Source organism: Rhinoraja longicauda, chromosome 33 (genome assembly GCF_053455715.1).
Source record: "Rhinoraja longicauda isolate Sanriku21f chromosome 33, sRhiLon1.1, whole genome shotgun sequence".
NCBI lineage: Eukaryota > Metazoa > Chordata > Chondrichthyes > Rajiformes > Arhynchobatidae > Rhinoraja > Rhinoraja longicauda.
Window position 1 is genome coordinate 16,516,618 of NC_135985.1, and position 21,504 is coordinate 16,538,121.

At 44.0% G+C, this 21,504-nt stretch overlaps 1 protein-coding gene across 1 annotated transcript in view; it reads left to right on the forward strand.

The window, feature by feature from the left end:
• Nucleotides 1-6,244: 6,244 nt before the first annotated feature.
• The window catches only part of LOC144608977 (uveal autoantigen with coiled-coil domains and ankyrin repeats protein-like), a 127,323-nt gene continuing 112,063 nt past the window's right edge, over nucleotides 6,245-21,504 (forward strand). The window contains exon 1 of the mRNA XM_078427259.1: nucleotides 6,245-6,455. Within this exon, the coding sequence (XP_078283385.1) occupies nucleotides 6,408-6,455 (48 nt within the window). The 5' untranslated portion in view covers nucleotides 6,245-6,407. The remainder of the gene's footprint in view (nucleotides 6,456-21,504) is intronic.

Below are 21,504 nucleotides of genomic sequence, written 5' to 3' on the forward strand. Positions count from 1 at the left end.
GCGCTGTTGCCAGTGCTACCACCCCAGTTTCATACTAATGGGAAATGCAGGAACTACAATGCAGGTAGGCTGGCTGGGGGATAAAGAGCTAATATTTACAGTTGATGACCTCCCATTAGAACTTGCCTCCATAATTCCCACTAATAATAATAATAATAATAATTCCTTTATTCGTCCCACACCGGGAAAATTTACAGTGTTACAGCAGCAAAGTGGATAGCAAGAGATCATTCATTATAAATAAAAGTAAAGACAAGGATAAATTGTATACATTAGCTGTTATTGTTGACTCGTCTGCTGGGAGCAGTGCTGGTTGTGCAGTCTCACAGCAGTGGGAAGGAAGGACCTCCTATATCTCTCCTTCACGCACTTGGGGTGAAGGAGTCTGTCACTGAAGGAGCTACTCAGTGCAGTGACAGTGTCCTGCATGGGGTGGGAGTCGTTGTCCAGCAGCGATGTTAACTTTGCCATCATCCTCCTCTCTCCCACCGCCTGCACTGAGTCGAGGGGGCAACCCAGGACAGAGCTGGCCTTCCTGACCAGCTTGTCAAGTCTCTTCCCTTCTGCCGCTGAGATGCTGCTGCTCCAGCAGACCACTCCATAGAAAATGGCTGATGCGACCACCGTGTTGTAGAAGGTCCTTAGGAGTGCCCCCTGCACTCCAAATGCTCGCAATGTTTTAATTGCTCTTGTGATGTGGATGATGTTATTGACTTTTCAAGTTGCTGTTCACTTGATTTTTTCAATGCATAACATCAAAGAGACCCCAAAATTTGCCTTGCAGTAAGCAATAAAATGTAAAGATTGTTTGTTGTCTGAGGATTGTGCGAGCTCATTCATTATTCTGGTTGATTCTACTTCAACTTGTAGTGAAGAACTGGTAGATTTCACAGTCGTTTAGCAACCTGTTTGGGCACAAGACGTGACTGGGCCTGAGCAAACAGCTAATACTCACACCTTGAATTTATCGATTTCTGCAGAACAGATCGGTTTTGGGTCATGGTGTGCATTAAGATGCAAATGACAGTTGTCATCGATCAAGAATGGGTTTGGTTTGTTTTATCATTATTGTCGTGTGTACTGAGGTACAGTGAAAAACTGTGTTTTGCATGCTGCCGAGGCATATCAGACCATGCACAAGTTTATCAAGAGTCAAGAATGTTTTATTGTCATATGTTCCAGATAGAACGATGAAATTCTTACTTGCAAGTAGTGTAAAAAGAAAATAAAGTGTAGAATTTGTGTTGCAGCTAGGGAAAGTGCAAGGGTCACAACGAGGTAGATTGGAAGATTGGGAATTCCTCCTTAGTATATGAGAGGTCTGATCTGGAGTCTGATAACAGTAGGGAACAAGCTTTTCTTGAATCTGGTGGTACTTGTTTTCAAGTTTTTGTATCTTCTGTACAATGGGAGAAGGGAGAAGAGAGAATGACTGTTGGCTGCTTTTCCATTCACTGCCCATGGCTTCTGGCTTGTGTTCTGGAAGTGATGTAGATAGAGGATTGCTGGAACAAGCTGTGAGGTTGGTGTTGCTATGTAGTGCTTAGCAAGTGACAGCATGACTTTAACTCATTCCTTTCCACTCAGGCATGGGCCACTCATGCAATCTGACCCTGCATCAGATAAGCTCAGCGAGAGAAAGGAGCAAACTTGGTCTTCCCAGTTAGTCAGATTCTGGTCCCAGTCCCAATGACAATAGACAATAGGTGCAGGAGTAGGCCATTCAGCCCTTCGAGCCAGCACCGCCATTCAATGCGATCATGGCTGATCACTCTCAATCAGTACCCCGTTCCTGCCTTCTCCCCATACCCCCTCACTCCGCTATCCTTAAGAGCTCTATCCAGCTCTCTCTGGAAAGCATCCAACGAACTGGCCTCCACTGCCTTCTGAGGCAGAGAATTCCACACCTTCACCACTCTCTGACTGAAAAAGTTCTTCCTCATCTCCGTTCTAAATGGCCTACCCCTTATTCTTAAACTGTGGCCCCTTGTTCTGGACTCCCCCAACATTGGGAACATGTTTCCTGCCTCTAATGTGTCCAATCCCCTAATTATCTTATATGTTTCAATAAGATCCCCCCTCATCCTTCTAAATTCCAGTGTATACAAGCCTAATTGCTCCAGCCTTTCAACAGAAAATGACAGAATACAGTTGCAGCGACGGAGAATGTGCAGATTTTAAAAAGTGCAGGCGCTGCAATGAGGTAGATTGGAAGCTTGGGAATACACTGTGAGATTTTTCTCCTTTTCCCTCAGGACTATTTTATGTTTTGCAGCTATTAGACATGCTCTTGCCTATAGATGTAAACATTTTCCTGACCTCTGCCACTTGGAACACCTCCGTTTCACTCCCTTAATGTTCAGCATTGTGGACACTTGCTCTCTGAGGACACTTGACCTCAATGACTCAACACTAACTGTCACATTAATCATAGTTTCATACTGGAGATCAGGGAATGAGTGAAGAGTCTCTGCCTTCAGGAACAAAAAAAAGTTGGCAGAGAGAAGAATACGTCAACTCTTTAAGTTTGACACATTCTGCACAATGTATCAACATGGTAAGGGGTTGACATACATCTGTCAGGACCTGACTGAAATAGAAAATGGATAAGTGCAAGTTCTTACAGCATAGAAAAGTACTGCACAGGAACAGGTCCTTTACCCCACAATGTCGGTGCCAAACATGATGCCAAATTAAACTAACCTCATATTCATATCAATAGATAATAGGTGCCTTCATATTCATTTGTCAGCTAAAGGCCTGTTAAACAGCTCCACTGTTTTTACTTTTACCATCACCCCTGGCAGCATGTTCCAGGCACCGACTATTCCTAGGGTAAAAAATTCCCCTGCACATCTACTTTCAAGTTTCACCTCAGACCTAGCTTTGCCCTCCAATATATGACATTTCCATCCTGGAATACAGGTTCAGACTGTCTACCTTATCTACACCTCTCATGATTTTATAAACATCTATCCGTTCTCCACCTGCAACGCTCCAGAGAAAATATTCCAAGCTTGCCCAATCTCTCCTTACAGATATTACTCCATAATCCTGGCAGTAAAACTCTTCTGCACCTTTTCCACACCTTTTCTGTAATGGAGCAACCAGAATTGCACATTATATTTACAAAGATGTTGCCAGGACTAGAGGGTGTGAGCTATAGGGAGAGGTTTAGACTGGGTCTCTATTCCATGGAGCGCAGGAGGATGAGGGGTGATCTTTTAGAGGTGTACAAAATCATGAGAGGAATAGATCGGGTAGATGCACAGAGTCTCTTGCCCAGAATAGGGGAATAGAAGACCAGAGGACATAGGTTCAAGGTGAAGGGGAAAAGATTTAATAGGAATCTGAGGCGTAACTTTTTCACACAAAGGGTGGTGGGTGTATGAAACAAGCCGCCAGATGAGGTGGTTGATGCTGAGACTATCCCAACTTTTAAGAAACAGTTAGACAGGTACATGGATAGGACAGATTTGGAGGGATATGGACCACGCGTGGGCAGGTGGGACTAGTGCAGCAGGGACATGTTGGCCGGGGTGTGGGCAAGTTGGGCAAAAGGGCCTGTTTCCACACTATATCATTCTATGACTGCATTCTTGGCATCCAAATTCATAACTATCGGAAAGAAGCAATGCAAGTAGATAGAGAAAAAAGGCATATAATATACTTGACTTCATCTGTCAGGGCATCGAGCATATATAAGTGAATAAAATATTAATATCTTGTATTAAACATTAAGGAAAATGTCCCAAGGCATATTTCAGAATCATAATTGGACAATAATTGACATAAAGCCAAAAGAGACATTAGGGTGGTGACTGAAAGCTTCACTCATGTTCACACATGCACTAGTTATCTGCATTGGGAATACAACGCACAGATATTGGGCTCAGTCATGTGCTCTGTATCAGATCAAAGAATCCAGCATAAACAAAATATATTGTTTACATCCCTATGGAATATAATGTTAGTAATATTACAAGTTCAAATAACTTGACAATTAACAATCAGTAATGATCAAATATAAATAATACAGGAGGAAGAATGTAAAAGCAGGAACAAATAACTTATAGGGAAGTTAGAATTTTATGGCTGATAGAACCGTTGCCTCACAGCATCGGAGACACAGGTTCGATCCTGATTTGAGTGCTGACTGTGTGGAGTTTGCACATTTTTCCTGTGGCCGTGTGGTTTTCCTCTGGGTGCAACGGTTTCTTCCCACATCCCAAAGACGTACAGGTTTGTAGGTTAATTGGCCTGTGTAAATTGCCCTTAGTGTGTCGGGAGTGGATGAAAAAGTGGGATAACATTGAACTAGTGTGAATGGGTGATCAATGGTCAGTGTGGACTCAATGGACCAAAGGGCTTGTTTCCGTGGTGTATCAATCAATTCAATTCAATCACAGTTGATAATCGAATGCAACATGATACGATGCAATACAATAGAACTTTATTTATCCCAGGAGGGAAATTGATCTGCCAACAGTCATAAAACACACGATACATGAAACATGAAATTAAAGCGACGAGAGGAAAGGATTGTGGAGGGAGGGGAGGGGGGGAGTCAGTCTACTCCACGACAGAAGGGAGAGGAGTTGTACAGTTTGATAGCCACAGGGAAGAAGGGTCTCCTGTGGCATTCTGTACTGCATCTTGGTGGAACCAGTCTGTTGCTGAAGGTACCCAGGTTGACCAGTGTGTCATGGAGGGGGTGAGCTGTATTGTCCAAGATGCTCTGCAGTTTGAGGAGCATCCTCCCCTCCAAGACCACCTCCCATGAATCCAACTCCGCCCCCAGGACGGAGCCAGCCTTCCTGATGAGTTTGTTAATCCTGTTGGCGTCCGCAGCCTTTGCCTTGCACAAAACAGCGAAGAAGACGGCGCTGTCCATCACCGATTGGTAGAACATCTGCAGCATCTTACTGCAAATGCTTTAAAAAAATCATCTTTAGAAACCCATTGTATATGAATAAAATAATAATTACTACAGCAGGAACTAATAAATGTAACCAAGAATGCGGAGTCTTCAAGTCAAGTTTATTTGTCACATACACATACACGATGTGCAGTGAAATGAAAGTGGCAATGCCTGCGGATTGTGCACAAAAAAGAATTACAGTTACATATAAATAAAGTTAATAAAGTTACTATAGTGTAGACAAAATTTAGTCTCTGGAGTTATAAAAGTTGGCAGTCCTGATGGCCTGTGGGAAGAAACTCCGTCTCATCCTCTCCGTTTTCACAGCGTGACAGCGGAGACGTTTGCCTGACCGTAGCATTTATCTCCAGTGGCGTGTACGTCCTTGGATGTTTAGCCCTTCTAAAGTCCACAATCAGCTCCTTAGTTTTAGTGACATTAAAATCCCTTGCAAATAAAATCCCTAAATAATAAGGATGAGAAGGGATCTTATTGAAACATATAAGATTATTAAGGGATTGGACACGTTGGAGGCAGAAAACATGTTCCCAATGTTGGGGGAGTCCAGAACCAGGGGCCCCAGTTTAAGAATAAGGGGTCGGCCATTTAGAACGAAGATGAGGAAAAACTTTTTCAGTCAGAGAGTTGTAAATCTGTGGAATTCTCTGCCTCAAAAGGCAGTGGAGGCCAATTCTCTGGATGCTTTTCAATTCTCTGGATGCTTTCAAGAGAGAGCCAGATAAAGCTCTTAGATAGCGGAGTCAGGGGGTATGGGGAGAAGGCAGAAACGGGGTACTGATTGTGAATGATCAGCCATGATCACATTGAATGGTGGAGCTAGCTCGAAGGGCCGAATGGCCTACTCCTGCACCTGTTGTCTATTGTCTATAATAGCAAAGCAGAATCCATAGAAAATAATTATTTAAAAAACTACAAATAATGAAAATCTAAAAAAGGAGAGAACGCTGTAAAAAAAGACCAATTACTTGTTGTTGGTGAAGTTTGTAGCAAAAGCTGTGCTAAGAGTAAAACTCACACAGGTGAGCCGACTGTCACTGGCTTGTCTACACCTGGATATCTCACGTAGACATCTTGCGGGACTCCAGGTGAGCGCCGGATCGCGCGTGCGTTGCGGGGACCGCCCATCGGAGCCAGGAAATCCCGCCCCCTTTACCGGCGCCCGCCCGCCCTCCCATTGGCTGGGGCCGGTCTCTCGCCCCGCCGGCGTGGCCGACGTGATTGGCCCGGGCGGGTGTCCATCAGCGGCGAGCGGCGACGCCGTGCGTCAGGTGAGCCGGTGGCGGGGGAGACGGTGACGGTGGAGGAGGCGGTGAGCGGGGCGCCGGCGCTCGCCTCAAGCCCGCAAACTTTCAAAACCCCGCGCCACAAAGTGCATTTCACCTCGCAGCGCGGACAACCTCTACCCTCCCCTCGCCGGGGAAGAGAATAAATTTTAAAAAAAAACTTTATACTGGAACAGTCAGCCATGAAGAGCTTGAAGTCACGGCTAAAGAAGCACGAAGTGGCTCCCAACGTAAGTTCAAAATTGGTCGCTCGCTCTCTCGCTCACTCGTTGGGCAAGGAAGGCTTTCAGTTGCCGAGCTTCACTTATTAATCCTCGCGTCTCGGGCTTTAATTTGAAGTTTCTCTTTCCCTCAGGACAAAACAAAAATCATCTTGGAGTTTATGACTTTAACAGCAGTAGTGACTTGTGTGGTGTGTGTCTCTGATCCAAGACCTGCTGTACTACTTTTGCTTAAACCTTCAGTCTTGTTACTGCAGGTGGGGTGGGGTGGGGTGGTGTTGGCCGGGCAACGTTGAATGCCGTGATTTTGTTTTAAAATTAATTTGAAGCTGTGTGTACATTAATATGTTGTGGAGTTTCAGTATGCCATTGAAACCATTTTGCACCCACACACACACACACACACACAGCATACATGCTTCTGCCAGAAAACGATCACACCCTGGCTGCCATTTATTCACAAAATGCTGGAGTAACTCAGCAGGTCAGGCAGCATCTCAGGAGAGAAGGAATGGGTGAAGAATTCAAAAGAAGGGTCTCGACCCATTACTTCTCTCCTGAGATGCTGCCTGACCTGCTGAGTTACTCCAGCATTTTGTGAATAAATACCTTCGATTTGTACCAGCATCTGCAGTTATTTTCTTACACCCTGGCTGCTGATCAGGTCTCACCAGTATAGTATGTTGAGTTTGAAAGTGTGCCCAAAGCAGCCATCCATGTGGTATGTGGGGTTTTTTTTTGGTTTATGCATTGTGGCTTATCTTGAATCTCTTGAAAGACTTATCAAAGACTTATCATCCTTGTGATAATTTCCAGATGTCCATTTGACCTGGAGGATCCAGTTAATTTGCAGTCTGATAATCATTCCCAGATATCAGACGCAGTCTTTGATTAGATGTCTTGTAATTGCCCCCAGTTATCGAATCTTTTCCATTCGCTGGCTGTGTTCCATGTTAGTTTATAATTAGTCTCAAGGAAATTATAGCCTCCACCCCCTCCTCCCTCTCCATGAGTGTGATGATTCACTTACTTTGATTTTTCCCAGTCAATGCTTTGTGTGCCTTAACTTATTGGGCAGACTTGGGTAATATTTGAACATTTCTCATATTTCTACAGCTTCTGATGCTGACCTGATAATTAATGTATATGTTTGAAGATTTTTAGAATTTAAACTTTGGATCTTTGAAATTGAACTATTGTGTCAAAATATTTTCTATTATAACATTTCCTGTTATTGCTCATCGTAAAGTGAAAGAGAACTCAATTTTCTCTCTTTACTCTATTCCTCACCCTACATTATGCATTGGGTGTAGCTGCAGTTGGGGTATAGGGTGAAAATCTGATATCCATGTGATTGGAAACGAGGACAATTTGTTGGTGGGCATTTTTGTGATGTATTTGATGTTTAGGATTGAGTGGAATTGGTTGATCTTGCTCCATCTCTGTCCCTTGCTTCTTTCTACCAGCTATCTTCCCTCTACTCCATCAGTCTGACTGATCCTGACCAGAAATGTAGTCTGTCCATTTCCCTTTACAGATGCTGCCTGACCTGCTGAGTTCTTTCAGCCATTTGTTTTTTTTAAAAATTGAGATTTAAGCATCTGTAGTCTCTTCATTTGATCTTCTTATCATCCTACAGCTTCGCTGCTGTGAGGGACAAGTATTTCTATTAGACCTTATAAATGAGAGGTGAGTGTTGTCATGGTAAGCGTGTAATCAGTGATAAACCGCTGGAAATGCCAGGTATAGAACAGGGATATTAATGCTTCATTTGCGAGCCTGTCACAAAACCTTAGTGGATGTTGGTGAATTTGTTTCCAGACTCTTTGTTTTGTCTTGCCTTAAGAGGTGGTGATGTGGAATCAAGGCAGATCTGTAAATGTGTCAGCTTTGAGCTCAAGTTTGGGTGTTGAAAACCCACTCATAACATCATAAGTGATAGGAACAGAATTAGGTCATTCGTCCCATTAAGTCTATTCCGCCATTCATCATAGCTGATCTATTTCTCGCTCCTAACCCCATTCTCCTGCCGTCTCCTCATAACCCCTGACACCCAAACTAATCAATAATTTATAGAAAAATAGGTGCAGGAGTAGGCCATTCGGCCCTTCGAGCCATTCAATATGATCATGGCTGATCATCTAAAATCAGTACCCCAATCCTGCTTTTTCCATATATCCCTTGATTCCTTTAGCCCTAAGAGCTAAATCTAACACTCTCTTGAAAACATCCAGTGAATTGGCATCCACTGCCTTCTGTGGCAGAGAATTCCACAGATTCACAATTCTCCGGGTGAAAACGTTTTTCCTCATCTCAGTCCTAAATGGCCTTCCCCTTATTCTTAAACTGTGACCCCTGGTTCTGGACTCCCCCAACATTGGGAACATTTTTCCTGCATCTAGCCTGTCCAATCCCATAATAATTTTATCTTTCTATAAGATCCCCTCTCATCCTTCGAATTCCAATGAACACAAGCTCAGTGGACCCATTCTTTCCCCAGATGTCAGTCCCACCTTCCCGGGAATTAACCTGGTGAACCTATGCTGCACTCCCTCAAAGCAATAATGTCCTTCCTCAAATTAGGAGACTAAAATTCCACACAATACTGCAGGTATACTCAATATCTCCGCCATATAAATATCCATTGACTTGGCCTCCACAGCCTTCTGTGGCAAAGAATTCCACAGATTCACCACCCTTTGACTAACGAAATTCCTCCTCATCTCCTTCGTAAAAGAACGTCCTTTAATTCTGAGACAATGACCTCTGGTCCTAGACTCTCCCACTAGTAGAAACATCCTCCCCACATCCACTCAATCCAAGCCTTTCACTATTCTGTTCATTTCAACCCTATCATTCTTCTAATCTCCAACGAGTACAGGCCCAGTGCGGTCAAACGCTCATCATCCTCACTCTGGAGGCTTGCATACAAATATCTATGTTGACTGTTCAGGGAATGCTGTACTATCTTTGGGGAGCAATGTTAAGCTGAGGCTCTGCTCATCTCTCATTTGGATAGGAAAGACATCGTGTCACCATTTCAAAGAAGAGCCGAGCTGGTGTTCTGGCTAGCAGTTATCCATAAAGCAATCACAAAAGGTTGACACAAAATGCTGGAATAACTCAGGAGGACAGGCAGCATCTGTGGAGAGAAGGAATGGGTGACGTTTCAGGTTGAGACCCTTCTTCAGTTCTATCTTCGGTTTAAATTAGCATCTGCAGTTCCTTCATAACCAGTCACAAAAGGTTACCTGTTATCATCACTTTACAACGTGTAGGAGCTTGAACATCTTGTCTGTTAGAACAAGAAGCACTGCACTGTGAACATAAGTAACAAACAGGAGTAGACCATTCAGCCCATCCTGCCAGCAGTACCATTCAATAAGGTTATGGCTTCCCTCTAGTTGTGAAAGATCTTTCAATCACTACTTCAAAGAGTTCACTACTTCAAAGATGTTATCCAGGATACCTTGGCCAACATCTTTCTAATTTAACATCCCGAAAATTGATAATGTGCAATGACCTTTGTAATTACTTGTGCAGGAAAGAACTGGAGATGCTGGTTTAAATCGAAGGTAGACACAAAATGCTGGATTAACTCAGCCGGACAGGCAGCATCTCTGGAGAGAAGGAATGGGTGACGTTTCGGGTCGAGACCCTTCTTCAGACCTTGAGTTACTCCAGCATTTTGTAATTACTTGCATTGATCTTTACGATTACTTGGGAGTATAGAAATTGATTGTGTTTCCTACCATCCAACAGTATGACGACACTATCTTTATTTTTATACACTATATCTTTGAATTATCTGAATGTAACTCTTTTCTACTTCCCTGCTGCTTTTCTTTGCTGCAACTTTTTGACTGTTAACCTTATTTTTTACAGTGCTTAACTTTATGCTCTTGCTCATTGACCTTCAATGCATTCTGGTAGCCTATGCCTCGTGCATTTCTGCCTTACCACAGCACTTAAAATAGAATACTTTCCAGCATTGACTTGTTTTGTGTGTGGATTAGACAGAAACAAAAGCAGCTTTAGGTCTTGTGCTCACATAGGCTGGATGCCTGGACTGGATGAACTTTTTCCAAGGATTGGTGCTAACAAATCAACTCCAGTGTAGGAGTCTAATACTTGGTGGCTAAAAGGGGGTGTATGATGCTGTCATAAGGGATAGTCAGATGCAGCTATGTGGACGTTGGCTGCTGGTTTATGATTCTGCTCCACTAAAATGTGATCTTGAAAATGTGATCAAGGGTGGCTTCCGAGGACCCCTGAATGCAAGGAAGGATTCAGAAATATAAAATAGCCATTTCTACACCAGCATTGAATGCAATCTGGTGCACATTACAGGGCTCCAGGAAATCCCCACAAACTGATGCAATTTTTAATTCCTTTGATTTGTGTCGGTAGATATTTGAATGGTTTTTATAAGTGTCCCACTTGTACTTTGCTCTTGGGAATAGGACTTGTGAAATACTTTCCATGTCCAGTTGTGTTGGTTGATCTGCTTGACTTACGATGCTGTCATCACGTGATGTGTGCCACTTAAAATACCGCAGTAAACATTTGTAATGTCAAACGTTGAGCGATTGGGCTAATGCTCATTGGTAATTTTATTGAAACGCAGTTGCTAAGGGGGTTTGACCGGCTAAATGCTGAGATTGATTCTCCCAGTGTCATAGTTTCATCATAAGGAGTTGCCCATTTAGAACAAAACAGTGCGGCACAGGAACCAGCCCTTCATCTGTGCTGAACATGATGCCAAAATGAACTCTTGTCTTTAGACTTTAGAGATAAAACGTACAAAATTCCATAAAGTCAGGATTTGCCTGCACATAATCCATATCTCTACATATCCATGTGCTTGTCCAAAAACTTCTTAAATGCCACTACTGCCTCCACCCCCACCCCCCCCCCCCCCCCCCCACCCACTGGTAGCTTGTTCCAGTCACCCAATGCCCTCTGCTTTAAAAAACCTTGCCCTGCACATCTCTGTTAAACTCTGCACCTCACCTTAAAGCCGTGCCCTCTAGTACTTGATATTTCCATCTTGGGAAAACGGCTCCTATTTAGTTTTAGGGATGCAGAGTGGAAACGGGCCCTTCAACCCTCTGAGTCCACACTGACCAGCAACCACCCACACACTAGTTCTACACTGCACACTCAGGACTATTTACAGCAGCCAATTAACCTACAAAGCCGCATGTCTTTGGAGTATGAGAGGAAACTGGAGCAAACCCATGTGGTCACGGAGAACATGTAAACTCTGGCAGCAACTCTACTGCTGTGCATGGAAACAGGCCCTTCGACTCAACTCGTCCATCCATACCAATATGCCCCATCTAAGTTAGTCAAACTTGCCCGTGTTCGACCTATATTCCTCTAAACCTTTCCTATCCGTGTACATATCCAAATGTCTTTTAAATTATATTATATTATCTGCCTCAACTATCTTCTCAGGCAGCTCATTCCATATGCCCATCCCTCTGAGTAAAAAAGTTGCCCCTCGGATGTGTATTAATAAATCTTGCCCCTCTCACTTTAAACATATGTCCTCTTGTTTTTGATTTGCCACTGTGGGTAAAAGGTTCTCCTAGATAAAAGGAACTGCAGATGCTGGTTTACAAAAAAAGACACAATGTGCTGGAGTGACTTAGCAGTTGAGGCAGCATATCTGAAGAACCTTGACAGGTGACGTTTCGGGTCGGACCTTTCATCTGATTCCCCTATCCTGGGTAAAGATTTCTTCTGAGAGATGAATCTTTGGAATTTATTTTACCCGGAGAAGTGGAGGCTAAATCGTTGAAATATATTCAAAGCTGAAATGTTTTTAGACTATGGGGGTCGAGGGTTATGGGGAACAGGCAGGAAAGTTCCAAGCTCTGATCAGCCGTGGAACATTGGAAAGGCTCGACGGGGTGCATGTGCAACTTCTGCTCCTATTGTTTATGCCCATGTGTTAAACTCAATCACTGCCCAACAATGGTAGTGGTTTTAGGGATCTATTCTGAGTATTAGTTATTAACATTCCAAACTGTTACCCAATTGTACTTCCCCCTCAGTTCCTTGAATGACCCATTCTTTCTTTGTGTCTGTGTAAATCCGCCTGAAAAGAGATTAAAATGCTTTCCTGTATTTGAAGCAAATTATGTTACTGTGATTCAACAGGCAGAAGACACCACAATACTGATTTTTTTTGTTTTCATGGTGCGGTCAACATTTCTTGTCCATGCACAGGTCCTCGAGAAGCTGGCAGTGAGCTCCTTCTTAAACTGTCACAACCCATCTTGAGGTCAAGGTAGTCACACATTTGGAAGGATTTTGACCCAGTAAATTGGAGAATTTCTAAAGCTCTGAATTTCAGGATTCATACAGTGTCTAAATATTTGAGTTGTACTGTGTGCCTTGAAAGTGGTGGTTTTTCCACTGTCGTGGTGTGAGGTGTTGAGATGATACTCAATGTTGTTTATCACAGAAACGGCCCTTTGGCCCATCATATCTGTGCCAGTTAATGCCTATCTATACCAGCATCTGGTCCATAGCCTGTTTGGCTCATCGCTTTTCCCCAGGAATAGTGAAGAGTGAGATAGCTAATACATTGGTTAAGGCGAGTTAGCTAGGAAAAAAACAGCTTTCGGCATTAGACTCTGATGCCTAAAAACCCAAGCTTTTGTTGCAGTCGGGGACGTCTGAAGTCATGGAACTCGTAACTACAGGAATTGCCAGATGACTGGCAGGGATCAAGTAAAGGCATGATGAATAAACACAAGTGGGTGGGGTGGGGGGAGGACAAGGCGGCAGAAGGCAGGAATAAGCTGAAAGGCTGAGATGAAGGTGAGAGGACAGAGCAGCTGAGCTGAATAGTACTAATTCATGCAGTTCAGTAAAATGGAGTCACACGATTGCCCATTAAACATGGGTAACAATCCTGGAATAAAAGCCAGATTTTCTGAGCCAAATTGCTTTAATTCAGTACCCTTAAAACTCCAGTTAACCCATCCACAGGCTGACAATGTTTTAATCTTACAGGAATGCAGCAGATGAGGTCTTCCATTATTGTACAAACATCTCCCTGCTCAGGAAAAACCTGAAGCAACAACCATGCCAGACAATAAACGGTGTCATTCACCAAAGTCCACTCAAATGGTCAGGTTCTTGCCCTGTTCCTTCTCACGCAAACTGCAGTCCATCGGGCAATATCTTCAGAGAGGTTACAGTCCTTTTTGAATACTCAAAAGGGACTGCACTTCAAATTCTGGCTACACTTCAACTCCACATGGCTGATCTTTGCACAACTGATGCAGAGCAATTGGGGAATCTCCTCATCTGGCTGCTATCGGGCCAAGATTGGGTGCTCATTCCCAGTTCCAGGCATGGAACCATTCGGGATTCTGTCTGAAAAATTTGCCTGCTCCATTTCTGCCTTCATGTCAATGCCCAGATGTCCCTACTGAGGAAGAACACGTTGTCCGTGGCTCATTAGAATCCTTCCAGGGGGCTTCATAAGGGCACATGCTGGAAGACATGCTTTCTGCTTGTTATACCTTCTTCCGCCTTGCCTTCCTCCACCCCACCCACTTGTGTTTATTCATCTTGCCTTTACTTTAATCCCTGCCAGTCTTCTGGCAATTCCTGTAGTTATGAGTTCCATGTTCCCATTGCCTTCATTGATCAGGACCAATCATGGATGGATGATGCATGCCAGCATTATCAGTGTCCTGTGTGAATAAATAGTAATAAGATCCAATGCCTGTAGTCTCTGGTAATGTGAGCCTGGAATTAGTGGGCCAAGTCAAGCGATGCTCTTTATCATTGTTTGAGTGTTCCCTGCTCAGTTTTTGTGTTTCATTTTGGGCTAGAGACTGAACCAAGAAAGTTCAGACTGAGGTGATCTATAGACTGATTCATAGATTGTTAAATATTGAATATCGAGGGGTAATGTGTTTGTTAACCTATTGGTCGCGTTGTGTGTGACTGGGAGTGGTGAGGTTTGATGGTTGAAGTAACATGTTTAGACTTGAATTTGAACAGTAAATTGATGACTTTTAACTGTAGTTTTCTTTCAGTGCTGTCTTATCTGCTGGTTTCACCAGACTAGTGTTTGGTGCCAAGATGTGTTAAAGGTTCTATTTGCTGTTGCACAGGAAACTGCCCCATTCTGTGATCAATTAGTATTTGGTAGCAGCAGACACTGAAGCTAAGGTGATTAAAGATAACTTGTCAATATTGTGAACTGAAGAGTGAATCACTAGTGACTAGCTATCTACTTTGATAACCAGTCTTTTGGAGTCTGCCCCAACATCTTATTTTCATTGTCCAGTTGTCTTTCCATTGCAAGAAGGAGGACGAGAAGGATAAATGTTCCTGGAGTGTAGATAAAACTCTGGGGGGGGGGGGGGAAATGGGTCTGTACCTGAAAGAGAAAAACTTCTGGGTGTGGATCTCTCCCTGTCCCAAAATCCAGTCAAATTTTGTCCCAAAATTGGATTTGTTGGTTCTAATTGTTGTGATGAAGAAATATATGGTGATTCATTCAGTTCTTGTACAATCAGTCTGGAGAATGTTTTCCATATCCTGTTGTGGACATCTGCCTCTTGTGATTTATACATCAACAGTTGCCAGCAGTTGTCTGTACAAACTCCTGATATAGAATTTTTTCTCTCCATGATTGATGTATCTATATCCATGACGATTGAAGTTAGTTGACTGTGTTGTCATTGGATGAGTTAGTTCAATCATCTATCAGTCTCTAATCTAAAAAAGATGCATGGCATTGAGTCTACAGTTGCAAGGTTATAGTGTTCAGACCCTTCAGTCTCGACCCGAAACGTCACCCATTCCCTCTCTCCTAGATGCTGCCTGACCTGCTGAGTTACTCCAGCATTTTGTGATACCTTTGATTTTTACCAGTATCTGCAGTTATTTTCCTACACATCTTTGTATGGTGGGTAAATGCATCACCTTCCTTAGGAGCATTGTCTCATGGGGGTGAATGGCTGGCTGCCTTTTCCTCAGTTGATATCCCTGTGGAGTATGTTGGTGTGGAGGAAATAGTTATTGGATTGGCACAGAACAATTATTGCCAGCTAAATCCATTAGTTTAAAGCGAAGGAACCCCCTTTGATTATAAACTACTGGAGGAATGAAGTGGTTCAGGCAGCATTTGTGGAAGGAAAAGGACAGATGATTTTTGATTGGAACACTATGGGGCGATGCAGCTGGTCGAGCTACTGTCTCTCGACTTCAGAGACCAGGGTTTGATTCTGACCTCAGTTGCTGTCTGTGTCTTTTTACGTTCTCCCTGTGAGGTGGATTTTTGCCAGGTGCTCCGGTTTCTTCCCAATGACATGCAGGTTTATAGGTTAATTGACCTCTCAAATTGTTCCAAGTAGGTTGGGAGTGGATGAAAAAGTGTGATGACATAGAGCTAGTGTGTACATGGATTATCATATCATATCATATATATACAGCCGGAAACAGGCCTTTTCGGCCCACCAAGTCCGTGCCGCCCAGCGATCCCCGTAACATTAACACTATCCTACACCCACTAAGGACAATTTTTACATTTACCCAGCCAATTAACCTACATACCTGTACGTCTTTGGAGTGTGGGAGGAAACCGAATATCTCGGAGAAAACCCACGCAGGTCACGGGGAGAACGTACAAACTCCTTACAGTGCAGCACCCGTAGTCAGGATCGAACCCGAGTCTCCGGCGCTGCATTCGCTGTAAAGCAGCAACTCTGGGGGGGGATCTTATTGAAACATATAAGATAATTAGGGGATTGGACACATTAGAGGCAGATAACATGTTCCCAATGTTGGGGGAGTCCAGAACAAGGGGCCACAGTTTAAGAATAAGGGGTAGGCCATTTAGAACGGAGATGAGGAAGAACTTTTTCAGTCAGAGGGTGGTGAAGGTGTGGAATTCTCTGCCTCAGAAGGCACTGGAGGCCAGTTCGTTGGATGCTTTCAAGAGAGAGCTGGATAGAGCTCTTAAGGATAGCGGAGTGAGGGGGTATGGGGAGAAGGCAGGAACGGGGTACTGATTGGGAGTGATCAGCCATGATCGCATTGAATGGCGGTGCTGGCTCGAAGGGCTGAATGGCCTACTCCTGCACCTATTGTCTATTGTCTAACTCTACCGCTGCGCTACCGTGCCGCCCTCTGTGGGCCGAATTGCCTGTTTCCATACTATATTTCTAAATTAAACGGAAACTAAATGCAAGAATAAGACAAGGAAGTAAGACAAGGTGTTCCTGGGCCCTGCATTTGCTTCATCGTTCAGTAAAGACATAACTGATTTTTTAAAAATCCCAATGCCTCTTTCTGGCAATAACCCAATATTCCATGATTCCTTTAACATTTAAAAATCTATTATCTGTCTGGAATATAACTGAGGCTCCATAATCTTTGTAGGTACATTCACTAACCTCGGGGTGAAGAAACTTCCTCTCTGTTTTGAAGGCTTTGAGACAGTGATCCCTAGTTTTATACACCCCAACCAAGGGATCATCCTCCCTGCATATACTGTGCCAAGCTTGTAAGAATGTTGCATGTTTCAGTGAGATTACTTTGGATGGTCACTGACATACCTTTATAGTAGATTAGGAAACTACAATGGCCAATTTGTGCCTGTACCTTGGAGTGCGGCTGTCATGGACTAAAGGGGTTTTACTTTATTCTCGTCAGTCTGAAGAAGGGTCTCGACCTGAAAAGTTACCCATTCCTTCTCTCCAGAGATGCTGCCTATCCTGCTGAGTTACTCCAGCATTTTGTGTCTACCTGGGGTTTTACTTCATCTGTTTTCATATCCTCACATCGCCCTATGCCTATTCCTGTAATCTCCAGCCCTAGGGCCTTTTGGATTCTCTGCATTTCTGGTTTGTGTTCATCTCTGAATTTGGCAACTGTGCATTCAGCTATTTGGGCCCTTGAGTACTAGAAATCCTTGTGTCACTTGATTTCTGACTTTCTATCTTTTCTCGTTTGTGCGAGTTAAAGCCTATTACTGGCATATTTTGGTTATTTATCATTTGCACTTCTCTGAAACCCTTTGGTAATGTTTGTTTTGGCATGTTGGAAGTTGCTGTGGTGATGATGAAGGGTGAAAATAAAGTTTGCAAAGGTTTTGCATGATGAACAAACATCTCAGACTTGTCATGTCCCAGTGGTCACACTGCAGTAACTCTTACCTTTTGGTGACACTAGTTTTGATGGATGTTTAACCATCCTTGGTGTAATTTACATTTTACTTTGGATGGTTTTGCTTTTCAAATTACGAAATGATTTAGTCCACCGTTCAGTGTTAACCTCTGTATGGTCCCCTCTGTCACCTCTTGTCAAGAGTACAGAGCTGACTACTTCAGTTATTTTCCATAATTGAGTCTTCCTGCACCACAAGACTGTAATTTATTCCCTGACAACTTGTTACGTGAATAATGATCTGATCCAATAATGTTCAATAAAAGCAGTTCCTTGTCCAGCTAATTAACCAATTTCCCAACACTTCATCTGACTGAAATGTATGTGTGGTTTTAGTGGTTCAGTAACGTTGATCATTCCTTGTCTAAGGGTGGAGGATAATTTACGGTTAGTCTACAGTTCATGGATGTCTTTCAAGCAGGGTGTTTGGACTCGAGCTCAGAGAGCCGATGTTTTCCAGATGCCTTAAGTTAATGTCTAGCTTGCATTTTGGAGGTGGAAGCAGGTACTTTTTCTGTACTGTTGTGACTTATGGATTGAGTCACTTGGCAACTTGAGCAGGTTGGATACAAAAGATATTTTTGTCTTGAGGTACAGACATTCTCTTGGAGATTTCTCTGTAGAATCTCTCCAAGCTCAAAATGCATCAACTTTTTATACTCTTAAGATCAAAGGTAACAGCAGGTGATTCCATACAATTTAGCAGAGGAGGTTTATGAGAATTATGTCTGGATTAAGGGGTATTTATTGTCTGCAGTGAGAGAGAGGTTGGGCAAACTTGGATTGTTTTCTCTGGAACTGCAGATGTTGACACTTGATAGAAGTATTTAAAATTATGAGAGACATAGATAGGGTAAACAGTCAGAACCTTTTTCACAGGATGAAAATATCAAATACTAGAGGGCATAACTTTAAGGCGAAAGAGGCAAAGTTTATGAGATGTGTTAGGCAGGTTTTTTGACACAGGGCGGCGGGTGCCTGGAATGCACTGCTGAGGGTGGTGGTGGAGGCTGGTATGACAATGGTTCTCAAGATTTTTGGAAAGGCACATGGATTTGTAGGGATATGGATTATGGAGTTGGCCAGCATCATGTTCGGTAGAGACATTGTGGGCCAAAAGGCCTGTTCCTGTGCGGCACTGTTCTATGTTATATTCTAACAGCAACAATACAACATTTTGAAAGGCACAAAACGCTGGAGTAATTCAGCGGGTCAGGCAGCATCTCTGGAGAACGTGGTTGGGTGACATTTTGGTTCGGGACCCTTATTCAGACCTCAATATTTTGAGTCTGGCAAATGGTTCCATTGAATTGCATTTTATATTGTAACTGACAAGACACCTTTGAATGTTCATTCACCTTTCCTGGACAAAGTAATTGACATAGATGCTCTAAAACATGAGGCAGAGAATCCAATCATGCAAAATCCACCATTTTAGCGTTGGGATGGCCCCCTGGTTATATAAACAGCAGAATATTAAGAGACAAAATAGACTTGTTTTCAACTGTGTAGTGAGTAGCTGGGAGATACCTTCAACAAAGTGTTAATGCAGCACATGGCCACTGAATCGTGTTTCTTTCTACAGATGCAGCAGTCATTTTCTGGGTTTTTTTGTCGCAATATCTGCATTTAGACTTTAGAGATACAGCACAGAAACTACCCTTGGGCCCACCAAGTCTGTGCCAACCACCATCACCCTGTTTGTAGTTTTATCCTCCACAGACACCAGGGACAATTTATAATTTTCCAAGCCAATTTACCTGTAAACCTGTTTATTCACAAAATGCTGGAGTAACTCAGCAGGTCAGGCAGCATCTCGGGAGAGAAGGAATGGGTGACGTTTCGGGTCGAGACCCTTCTTCAGACTGATGTCAGGGGTGGGACAAAGGAAGGATATAGGTGGAGACAGGAAGATAGAGGGAGATCTGGGAAGGAGGAGGGGAAGGGAGGGACAGAGGAGCTATCTGAAGTTGGAGAAGTCGACGTTCATACCACCGGGCTGCAAACTGCCCAGGCGAAATATGAGGTGCTGCTCCTCCAATTTCCGGCGGGCCTCACTATGGCACTGGAGGAGGCCCATGACAGAGAGGTCAGACTGGGAATGGGAGGGGGAGTTAAAGTGCTGGGCCACCGGGAGATCAGTTGCATTAATGCGGACCGAGCGCAGGTGTTCAGCGAAGCGATCGCCGAGCCTGCGCTTGGTTTCGCCGATATAAATAAGTTGACATCTAGAGCAGCGGATGCAATAGATGAGGTTGGAGGAGGTGCAGGTGAACCTCTGTCTCACCTGGAAAGACTGGGTCCTTTGATGGAGTTGAGGGGGGAGGTAAAGGGACAGGTGTTGCATCTCGTGCGGTTGCAAGGGAAAGTGCCCGGGGTTGGGGTGGTTTGGGTAGGAAGGGACGAGTGGACCAGGGAGTTACGGAGGGAACGGTCTCTGCGGAACGCAGAGAGGGGAGGGGATGGGAAGATATGGCCAGTGGTGGGGTCCCGTTGTAGGTGACGGAAATGTTGGTGGATGATATGTTGGATCCGCTGGCTGGTGGGGTGGAAGGTGAGAACGAGGGGGATCCTGTCCCTGTTGCGAGTGGGGGGAGGGGGAGCAAGAGCGGAGCTGCAGGATGTAGAAGAGACCCTAGTGAGAGCCTCATCTATAATGGAGGAGGGGAAGCCCCGTTTTCTGAAGAACGAGGACACCTGCGCTCGGTCCGCATTAACGCAACTGATCTCCCGGTGGCCCAGCACTTTAACTCCCCCTCCCATTCCCAGTCTGACCACTCTGTCATGGGCCTACTCCAGTGCCATAGTGAGGCCCACCTGAAATTGGAGGAGCAGCACCTCATATTTCGCCTGGGCAGTTTGCAGCCCAGTGGTATGAACGTCGACTTCTTCAACTTCAGATAGCTCCTCTGTCCCTCCCTTCCCCTCCTCCTTCCCAGATCTCCCTCTATCTTCCTGTCTCCACCTATATCCTTCCTTTGTCCCACCCCCGACATCAGTCTGAAGAAGGGTCTCGACCCGAAACGTCACCCATTCCTTCTCTCCCGAGATGCTGCCTGACCTGCTGAGTTACTCCAGCATTTTGTGAATAAATCGATTTGTACCAGCATCTGCAGTTATTTTCTTATACAACCTGTAAACCTGTATGTCTTTGGAGTGTGGGGGGAAACAAGAGCGCCTGGAGCAAACCCATGCGGTTACAAAATGAACATACATACTCCGTACAGACAGGATCGAACCCGGGTCTGGCGCTGTAAGGCAGCAGCTCTACTGCTGCACCACTGTGCCACTAAATCTGAAATGTGCATTGGCCGTTCATTTCTGTTGAGCCAGTTTCCCTTTCAATGTCACTGTTTATCTGAACCACGGTTCCAATGTTTTATAAAAACATTTGGACAGGTACATGTGGGCATATGGGTCCAGCTCAGGTGGGCATCCTGGTTGGCATAGACTAGTTGGGATGAAACCCCTGCTTCTCTGTATAATTGTGACTCTATGACTTTAATATGCCACAAAGAATGAAACACAGTAGGTGTTCTAAATCAGGATATGTATGAGCTCATAATAAATTCTGTGCTTTCCAATTTACGATCTGCAGCAATGAACTTCAATGTTTGTCTGGTTTTACAAGCATCATTAAAGCCTATTTTCTGTGCCTTTGCTTTACCTCACCTTAAACTTCCCCCTTGGTGAAAGCTTTTAATCACTGAGTTCCTGATGTGGCTGGAGGTCAAAGATTACAGTGTGATGTTATTTAAATTGGGATGTTTTGTAAATGCGGAAGGTGCTGCCTACGTGGTGCTTGTTCCATATCACTGGTTTGAACGGAATAAAAAACGGCCACGATTTCTGT